The sequence below is a fragment of the Mus musculus genome, chromosome 2 (assembly GCF_000001635.26).
Source record: "Mus musculus strain C57BL/6J chromosome 2, GRCm38.p6 C57BL/6J".
Classification (NCBI taxonomy): Eukaryota; Metazoa; Chordata; class Mammalia; order Rodentia; family Muridae; genus Mus; species Mus musculus.
Genome location: NC_000068.7, coordinates 67,517,717 through 67,528,363, shown reverse-complemented (window position 1 = coordinate 67,528,363; position 10,647 = coordinate 67,517,717). Strand labels below are relative to the sequence as shown.

The window sequence follows — 10,647 nt, the reverse complement described above, 5'->3', positions numbered from 1 at the left end:
GACAAAATCAGCAGATAATTTAGAAGCCAATTTTTCAAAAGAATGTTTGTATTACAAGGGAAACAAATCTCGTCAAATATGATTTTTAAAAGCCTGACAAACTGTAGTCATACAGTCTTTATATTAATCTATTCCTTAGAGAAAGCGAGAAAATATCAATGTGTAGAATTTAAGGGATTTCTTACAATTCTTCAGTTGATTCTGCATATACTATTCAACACTATTTTGAAGGAAAACTGATCATTTTCATTGAATCCTTATAGGCATATATATATATATATATATATATATATATATTAATGAAAGTAATTATTAAAACATTCTCAATAACAAGGATTTAAAAGTATAGATCAACAGAAAAATTTTCCTCTTAATATAGGCTTGATTTATGTTTTTAAACATCCTTCTTTGATGTAGGAAACAGAGGTAAGATATTTGCCTCTCTATAAATTGTGCTGGTGTGTCTTGGTGGTGTCTGTAAAAAACTGGAGTCAGTGCTGGGTGTCAATTCCATCGCAATGCCCTTTATAAAACAAACAAACAAACAAACAAACACATTTGAAGAGGGTTTTTCCTTTTCTTTCTTTTTTTCTTTCTTTTTTTTTTTTTTTTTTTTGTCTTTAGAATTTAAAGCCATACTTTATTCTACCTACCTTGTTTTTGAGACAGTATCTGCCACTGATCCCGTTAGGTTGGCTCTTGGGCTTCAGCCATCCACCTGTGTCTTCCTCTCTAGTCCTGAATTTGTTGTAGACAGGCATTGTTGCTGAGGGCAGCGGGGAGAGAAAGGAGAAAGGGGCTGACTTGACTTAGACTTCCAGTCACAGTTAGTCCCTAAGGGAAGTTAGGCAGTGTGGAACAGAAACCATGGGGAGATGCAGTTTGATGGCTGGCTTGGTGACTTATGCTCAACCTGCTCTATTAGCCTTCTCTCTCTGTGTCTCTCTGCCTTTGTCTCTGTCTCTCTTTCCTTGTTTCTTTCTTTCTTAACAGTTTTACAAAGACAGTTTTTTTTTCTTCCTAAGAAAGTGGAACAGATACTTTTTATCCTAAGGAACAAGAATAACTTTTCTTTCTTGTGTTTGCTTTGATTTGTATTTTTTAAATTATTATTTTTAATTTTTTGATGTTATGGTAATTGCATCATTTCTCCCTTCCATTTCCTCCTTCTGCACCTTTCCATATATTCCTCCTTGCCCTTTAATACTCATGGCCTTGGTTTGTTGTAGCTGCTGTTGTTAATGATTGTTGCATATGTGTTTGCCTATGAACATGTGCATGGACATATTCCTAAACAGATTAATAGAAACATAGATTGTATAATATGACAGTTTCCAGGACTATTTGGTGTGTGGTTCCCCTGGGAAGACTATTTCTCCCAATGTCAGCATTCCTTAGCTCTCTGTAGCTCTGCATGTAGGGTTGAGGCCCCGTTAGCTTTTCCATTTCCATGCTATTTATTGGTGGTGTTTCTCATTGGCTTATGTTCTGGAAGCATTTCTGATGAGAGTTTATGGGTGATGCTTCCATCATTCCTTGGCTTTTGACATGGTCCTGGGGAATCTGGATACCAGGCCTCATGTTTAAATACCAAGTACTCTATCTACAGAGATCTGCCTGTCTCTGCTTCCTGAGTGCCAGGATTAATGGTGTAAGCAACCACTCCCGTCGACCTCTTAAATACTTTTCAAATGTTGAAAATCTTGGTATGGCATTATATAGGGGGGAAAAAAGACAGATTCGTAGGAGTTTGCATCTCAGTTGACAAAATTTTATTTTATCAGAAATTATAGAGAAGGTATAAGAGTGGCGATGAACACCGGCAGTGCAGACTCTTCTTCCGCTTTACCACACAGGAAAACTTTAGCCCATGTGCCCTTTGAGGAGAAAACATGGCCGCCTTGTTTCCTGTCAGCATTCCATTCAGATCCAAAGTAGTCTCTTGTGAATTGTGACAAAGAATTACGGAGTGCATACAAGAAATAATGCGCTGTGAAAGAGATTTGAAACGTGATCTTTACAAATTCATCAAAAGGTTAGCGATGATCCCGGGGTCTTCTCTGAGAACATTCCCCCACAGTGCCTGAGTGCCTGCAAGTGGCCGAAGACTGTTCAGTCAGCCTCGCTGTCGCTGTAGCACCTGTCCCGTTTAATCTGCTCTTCCACAGTTAGATGTTGAGCCTGGCACTGCATGCTGGGAAACACAGGCTTAGCGGCACTCCCTTGGCTCTGAGCATCAAAACACATTTTTCCACCATGCCGAGCCGCTCCTGCGGTTTCACCATGCCAGCATTTGACATTTTTCCCAAGCTCTCTTAAATACAAGCATGACATATTTTTAAGTTGATCAACAGAATCCATTAAATCACACCCAAGGATGTTATGTTTCTTGGAAAAAGAGGTGATTTTCACAGTGTTAGAGAAGAAAAGGTGTACATTTTTGTTGTTTTCATGGTTTCCTTTAATGTGTAAGGGGCTTACATCAGGAGATGCTGCAAGGTTTTCCCCTTTAACTGAGAAACCCTGCTGCAAGCCTGGCTCCAGTACCAGCTGCAGGGGACTGCCTGCAGTCCCTCTGTCAGCTGTTCGCTCCAGAGCCAAGGCTAGGACCTTCTTGGAGGACAACTTTTGAGATTCAAATATACCAAGTAACTCTGAGATCTTAGACGCGTTGTTAAAGTTCTTAATCTGGTATTCACTTGTGTAATAGTTTGCTTCACTGACTGCCTGTAATAGACGAGGACGTTCTGAAATAGATATCTTCTGCCTGCCATTATTCAACGAGGAGACAGCTACAGAATTGTTGTTATTGTTATTGAAGTTCTCCCTATGATTTTCTGGCCCCCCCTCATCATCGGTGTTTGCAACTTGTAAAACGTCTGCGCTGTCAGCTTCATTAACAAGAGCATTCTTTTCCTTTCCATCACTCTGAGCATGCGCATTATGGTCATTAAACTCCATCCCACTTTTTCTCTTACTCCTCAAGCCCTCGGCATCCTTCAGCGTATCCTTCGCTTCTTTCTCATCTTTTCTTTCTTCGTACCCTTTTATTTCTTTGATTCCTGTAATATCCTCCTTCTGACAAACGTGTTTACAGGGCTGCAAGTCAGGGACGCTATCTTGTTCTTGCCCTTGACTTTCCAATGTCTTCACATGTTCGGTCAGCGACTCCCTTTTAAAATCTGAGGGAACAGGGATGGTCACTTCAGGCGGCCACTTAGCTTTATTCACTTTGAATTCTTCCTCAGGGGGAGAGTTTTTCTTAGGCATCTCCTGACAAGGAGGCCAAACAATTTTTAATTTCCCCCTGTCCCCCCATTTTCTCAAATCATTGTCTTGCCGCTTGCTGTTACAAGCATCTGGGTGGGTAGTAAGATCCCCAAGCAAGAGGGTATCTGCTGTAGGGTTTTCATGCGCATCGGGCTCTCCGCTGGGAATAAAATCAACTAAGCTGCTTTGGTTTTTGCAATTCCATCGATCTTTATGTTGCTTGTGTCCAAACCCTTCATCATAATTTCCTTTAGACTTAAAAAGTTGTTTAAAATGAGGCTTGCAGTATATTCGTCCGTGAAGTGATGCGTAATTTCCCAAGCTGCCAAAAGAAAAGAAATATTATTTAGTGTTCTGTATACTTACTGTAAACTCACAGAGAATTGCAGAATTATCGTAATAATGAATCGGCGATTCAGTAAAACCCACGTGCGACCAAGAGGAATGGTCCAGCTAATTGAAATTCCTGTTAGGTGAGTTATCACCAGCACACACTGTGATATGTGCCTTTCAGTCCTTAGAATCTCAACCTGTATATCACCAGGGGTGTAATTGATGTTCTCAGATTCTGTGCATGCTATTAGACTGATGGGCCCAAAACTGTGCAACACCATGACCTCTGAGCCTATAGTCCAGACGCAGAATGACTTGTGCCGGACACTGACAAGGACACTACCAAACTTTTAATAAAAAATAAAGAGAGAAAGGAACTTTTTGTGTTGCCATGGTGGTAGGACCTTTGATACCAGTACTTGTGGGACAGAGACAGGTGAATCTCGGTGAGTTTGAGGACATCTTGGTCTACATAGCTCAAGTCTAGCCAGAGATACACAGGGAGACTTTATCTCCAACAAAACCAACCATCACCAGAAGGAAATGAAATAAAGCATTTGAGACATTTCAGATAGCCAGTGAAAGTAAATATCACTCAAAGATTTTAACATTTTAATGTGAGCAAAAATGCCTTTCTACCACACAGGGCACAGGCCGAATGCTACCATCAGAAGAGAATTTAAGGAATATTGTCGCCACCAAATCACTTTCTGATGAGTGCCATAGAAAATACACGTGAATAACTAGACAATCTAAAGCAGCACCAATGTTAGACTTGGCGCTAATAAATACCATGATACTTGGAGTATGAAATGAAAGGTGAAAGGGGTAGAGAGGGAACTGTGTGTCATTAGTTTCTAAATGACTTGGCATGGACAATCAGTAACTTATTCTTTTTTTAAAAAATGTAGAGTACGTGAATAAAATCAAATGTAAATTTTATAAAATTGTGTTCAATTGATTGGTAGTACTAGTACATTTATTATTAAATGACTTGAAACTTAAAAAAATAACATGTGTTTTGTCTGTTGTACATATGTATGCTCACTATGTGAGTGCCTAGCACAGGAGGAGGCCAGAAGAGGGAGTCAAGTCCACTGGAAGTGGCATCCAGGACAGTTGTGAGCAGCCATGAGGTTGCTGGTCTCATGTCCCTCAGGCTGGCCCTGAACTCACAATGCAGCTGTTAGATAGATGACTTGAAGCCAGTGCCAGGATCACAGGCATGCATTACTGTTCTTAATGACGCAGTGCTCTGTTATAAACCTGGGCCTTGTGCATGTTACTCAAACATGCTACCGCCTCAGCTACATTCCCAGCTCTGACCGGGGGCTAAATGAATGACTGCAAGATACTCTAATTCTAAATCTGTTATGGTGTTTTAATAGTACTCGGCATTGAATGGAGGGCCATCCATGTGCTAGACATGTGCTCCGACACCAAGGAGTACCTTTCCTTTTAATCCTTAAATGTCCTTTGCATTTCCTCTTTCCCCATGGTCAATTTGATAAGAGCACAGAGCATTTAGCCTGGCTCCATCTTCTTTATGCTTGAGGAATGAAGGAAAGGACACACATACACACACACACACACACACACACACACACACACACACACACACACACACACATCCTGTATAATATATGTAAGCATTTATTAGTTCTTCCCACTAAAAAGGCTTAGAAACAAACCTGAACGAGTAGAATGGGCATCAAGAGTGTTGACATGAAGTCGCACATGTCAGTAGAGCAATGGCTCTCAACCTTCCTAACGCTGTGATCCTTAACACAGTTCTTCATGTTGTGGTGACTCCATCCATAACATTATTCTCCCTACTACTTAATAAGTGTAACTTTGTTACTGTTCTGAATCATAATGTAAATATCTGTGTTTTCTCATGGTCTTAGGTCACCCCTGTGAAAGGTGTCTTTGACTCCCTCCCAAGGGGTCACAACCCACAGATTGAGAACCGCAGTGTTAAAGTTAAAGACACCTTACAGAAATTATGGAACCAGTACTTACACAGGAAACGTAAAGCTAGCCTGCAATCGTCAGATAAAGAGGAATTCCATAAAATCTATTACAGTCATTGCAAAAGTCCCCTTTAGATGACTGAAAAGAGAGGAAATTTCTCTGACCAGGGAGAAGAAGAGGTGAGCACCTGTCAATGCATTTGACTGAAGGCAATCAACAATCCACCCCACCCCCCCCCCACACACACGTTTAGTAAGATTATGAAGACCATCCTTTTTATTTCCCATCTAAAAAGTGGCTACTTAGCCAGTGTACTGGCTAGTTTTGTGTCAACTTGACACAGACTGGAGTTATCACAGAGAAAGGAGCTTCAGTTGGGGAAATGCCTCCACGAGATCCAGCTGTAAGGCATTTTCTCAATTAGTGATCAAGAGGGGAAAGGACCCTTGTGGGTGGTGCCATCTCTGGGCTGGTAGTCTTGGTTCTATAAGAGAGCAGGCTGAGCAAGCCAGGGGAAGCAAGCCCGTAAGTAACATCCCTCCGTGGCCCCTGCATCAGCTCCTGCTTCCTGACCTGCTTGAGTTCCAGTCCTGACTTCCTTCGGTGATGAACAGCAATGTGGAAGTGTAAGCTGAATAAACCCTTTCCTCTCCAACCTGCTTCTTGGTCATGATGTTTGTGCAGGAATAGAAATCCTGACTAAGACAGCCTGGTATAGTGTACACCTGTATGTCTAATCCAAAATCTAGTGCTGTCGGTTTGGGAGTATGCAGGACAACAAGAAGCCTAAACTACTTGGTGAGTATGTGATAGGCGACTTCAGACAGGAACATTCCACAGGCCAAATGTTCTGTGCTCTAAAGAAACATGTTGTGAGTCAAGAAGGGAATGCACTGGGAGATAAAAATGATTACAATATGCAACAAAATAAAAAATAAATAAATTGCTAGAACACACACAGGGCAGCAACAAGGAAAGGAAAAACCATGATCACTTGAGTGAATATTTTAGTCATGGGAATGAGTGCATGTTCTGTTTAAAATGGAGAACACAAAAAAGTCTTCCAAAGAAGGCTTGCAAAGTAGTACTTCATTACCTCGGTTAGTGGGTAAAATGTGGTCGTGCTGCAAATGATTCGGGATACCTTGCATTTGGCTTGTTTGACTTTCTTTGTTTGTCTGATTCATCACCTAAAAGTATCCGTCTTTGGATATGTAGTTTTGGGTCTTCATTGTATGTCAGCCTTGACTAGGTGTTGTAAAAGCAAATGGTAGTAAAATTAATGTCGACAAGAATTATATTAGATCATATTGACAGTGGAGACAGTGCAAGAAATGCTTCGAGGAACATTTGGGAAGGTTACCTGATCTGTCCATGAAAACCACATGAAGCTTCATGGATGGTAGAGCCTTAGAGAAGGCCTGAAGAATGAATGGACATTAACCTGATAGAGATCTGGCAGATGGATATGAAAAACCCTTAGAAGGATTAGGGGTGACACCTGATGCTAGCTAGAAGCAGAGAGAAAACTGAGTATGAATTGGAACTGGAAGGAAATACTTCTGCACGGAAAGAAATGCACAACTGGGAAGGATTAGGGATGCTTGAATTGGCAAGAAACAGGAGCTTCATTTGAAATGCCTGTTAGATATTTTTTTAATGGACAGGAGAAGCTAGTCTATGTTCTAAACAGAGAAGTGACTTCAAATTTGTGCTTTAGGAAGATACTTTTACTACATCATAGAACACACTACTAGGACAGAGTTTTGATAGTGGTGCTGGTTAGAGATATGAAGACAAGGAGACCAAATCTCTAGCTATGATGGCTGTGGCATTCTTCCAAGTGAGAGTGATAGCTGCTGGAGTGATAGTTGGGTCATTGTGATGGCGGGATGTGCACAGCTGAAGAGGGAACTGTGTGAGTTCTGTAATAAAAAAGTGGGGACGGCTTGGGTGTAAGGAGTGAAGGAAAAGGATAAGTAACTTCGTGACTGGGTCCCAGTTAATGTTCACGTTATTGACTTTTATGGGGGACAGAAATTAGACTCAGAAGGAATGTCAACAGTGAGAAGAAGAAGGGTCCCATTGATATCATTACACTTGCAGAGACATCCATTATTGGATATAAGCATTTAATGAGCAAAGGTGCAATCTGGCCCAGCAGTACACATTTCAGAGTCATCCCGATGCGGAAGACTGTTTAAGTTACAAGACTGTATGTGATTCGTCAGAAGGAAGAAGAAACAATACAAAGAGTATATATGAACAGTATATTCTGAAGAGCTCTAGCATCTCATTGATGGTCAGAAAGAGTCGCCCACACTTGTGCCTGCAAAGGAGCACCCCGAAAGTAGAGGAGCATCCTTATGTTATGTTGTCATAGAAACCAAGGGAGAATAACGTTGCAATGAGGAATATTTGACACTGCCAATTAAAGTCAGGAAAGTGCTAGTCTGAGAGGTGCACATTCGATTCAGCAAAATAGTTTCCCCTTCAGCATTTCAAACTACAGCCTTACCAAATATCAAGTTCATTTGAATGCATCTACTTTGAGCGGTGTGGAAAAGGCAAGCTCTCACCACTCTGTTGATTAGCTTCTTTTGCTTCAGAAACAAACAGCTTTTTCCCGACCTGTCACTGATATTATTCCCAATTCTATTTCTTAACTCACAGAATGGAGCTCAAACAGGCAAGATCTTTACATGCCCTGCTTTGGGATACAAAGTTTCCCTGGAACACATCCAGGCCTATTCATTTACAGCTACTTCCACCTGTTCTGGGTAAATAGCCATTCTTGGGCTGCTATGAAACAGGAGTCCTGATGGGAACAGAATAGCCAGCCAAATGACAATATTCACTCTCTGCCCTTTGCAGAAAGACTTTACAGCTTCAAATCTAAAGCTTAGACTTCCAGCCACAGCACTAACTTAAACATCCTGACTTGCTCAGGAACTCAGGATGCCCTCTCACCCACATAGTTTCCACACTAAGAAAGGCAGCTTGCGAAAGGGAAAGGTTGACAACCTACCTGACCAATGAACAATAGAACAGGAACACCCACCCCCAAGCCCCTGGCCTCCTGTGTGACTATAGTCACTGGAGGCAGTGGCAAGATCTGGAAAATTCTACTTTCTAGACCAGTGGTTCTAAACCTGTGGGTTACAGCCCCTTTGTGGGAGTCAAATAAGCCTTTTACAAGGGTTGCCTAAGACCATTAGGAATACCAGATATTTACACTACCAATGCATAACTAGCAAAAATGCAGTTATAAAGTAGCAATGAAAATAATTTTATGGTTGGGGGATCACCACAACATCAGAAATTGTATTAAAGGCTAGCAGTGTTAGGAAGGTTGAGAACCACTGGACTCGATATTATGGATATGCTACAAGGCTATTGAATCTATGTGGCCCAATCAAACAAGACATTTTACCTCAGCTTACTGCTGCAATGATGGCATCTGAAGCAAGACTTATGAAAATTCTGCTTGTCTGCTATGAGGCACTCCATTGGATAAACTGTCTTTTGACAAATTATGCAAATTTCCTTGTCTTGGACCAACAGTTTCTAAAAATAAAAAAATATATATAAAGGCTTATATATTTCTATTTTCAGTCACAACTGTAAAGGCATAACAAAACAAATACTACACTAACTGGCCATGCAGGTGAAGTGTAACAGCTCTAAGAATAATCTTTTTTCTCCTTTCTCTGAACAGGCTATGCTAGCGTAGAGAGTTTGGGATCTGGTACAAGGTTTAATGTCTTTACCATGCATTCCTTCTGAATACTTCAGCTAATTATAGAATAACCACATACATGTATGTTATGCTAACATGTTAATACATCAGACAGATAGAGCAAACTTATGGGGAGCCTTGAGAAAGTGCATCCTTTCAAGCAACTGAGTTCTCCATACAGATACATTTTTACACGAAAATTTAATTTTTAAAACCATATAGGTAAACTGTTCTAAAGTACATACAGTTTTATAAGCAAGAAATTATATAATATTCGGTTAAATATTTTCTCAAGAGTTCTAGGTTCACCTCCTGACATCAACCATTCACTGCCTTGTAATGATACTCTCCCCTATGTGAGATGTGTAGGCCAGGGCCTCTACTGTTACCGAACTGGCTTTAGATTTGTAGAGCCTTCGGGATCCTTCCATCTGCTCTTCCTGTGTTCTCTGCTTCGCTGTCTCGGTACTTACAGTCACTTCCTGTTGCTCCCCCGTGAAGGATAGTCCTTATAAATAACAGTAGTTACCTCACTGACCAGCGTTTCTATGGTGACTTACAGTGGACAGAGATATATCGATTAAATATCGGTTTTAATTTTCACCATACTCTTCTGAGAATAAGGTAGCATTAGTATTTGTCACCTACAAAAGCAAGTATGTCAAAGGTCCTTCATACAGAGGCTACTTGAGTGCTTACACTCTGTATCTCTGTGATGGAGGGGACTCTTTTCCCCTTTTGATTCCTGTAGAGACCTATTTCTATCCTTAACCCCAGCTTTTCTGTGTTGTCTACGGTTTTGGATTGTCTTAACAAAAACTGAACATTGGAAATTAGTTAGACAGCTTTGCTTAATTATGCCAGAAGCAGGCACATTAAGAAACCATATTAACTTGATAAACTAGACATATGTGTTGTAAATATGAGAGGCATAATTATTAATTTCAGTGGTTTTTATTATTAAGTTTGCTATTTCTTTCAATCTGTCTAAAAGAGTGAACTATATTAATGATGCCTATTAAGTACATCCAATCCGTTTGATCATGAAGCCTCATTAATTGTAAAAAGTGTGGGAAATAAAATGGAGTGAGCTATCTTTTGATGTTAAAAATATCCTGCCCTATGTTCAGATGAGTTAAAGCCCTCATCTTACAAACATAATCAAGTTTTAATACGTATGGCCTATCCTCATCTGCGAAGGAGCCAATTGAGTTGTCATTTAGAATTTATGTTCATAAAGGTAAAAATATCAGTTATAGAAATATTGGTTTCAGTGGACAGAATCATCTCAATTCGATAATAACAGCTAAAATGTCTATTGTTATACTTGT

The 10,647-nt window shown here is 40.3% G+C and overlaps 1 protein-coding gene across 3 annotated transcripts in view; it reads right to left on the bottom strand.

Moving 5' to 3' along the window:
• Positions 1-1,743: 1,743 nt before the first annotated feature.
• The window catches only part of Xirp2 (xin actin-binding repeat containing 2), an 80,621-nt gene continuing 71,717 nt past the window's right edge, over positions 1,744-10,647 (bottom strand). Inside the window, exons 7-8 of one of the 3 annotated variants that reach the window (XM_011239520.1) lie at positions 9,011-9,144; positions 1,744-3,592 (exon numbers count right to left, since the gene is read on the bottom strand). In XM_011239520.1, the coding sequence (XP_011237822.1) occupies positions 9,050-9,144 (95 nt within the window). In that variant the 3' untranslated portion in view covers positions 1,744-3,592; positions 9,011-9,049. The remainder of the gene's footprint in view (positions 3,593-9,010; positions 9,145-10,647) is intronic. The other 2 variants (NM_001024618.2, NM_001083919.1) reach the window with 2 other exon arrangements.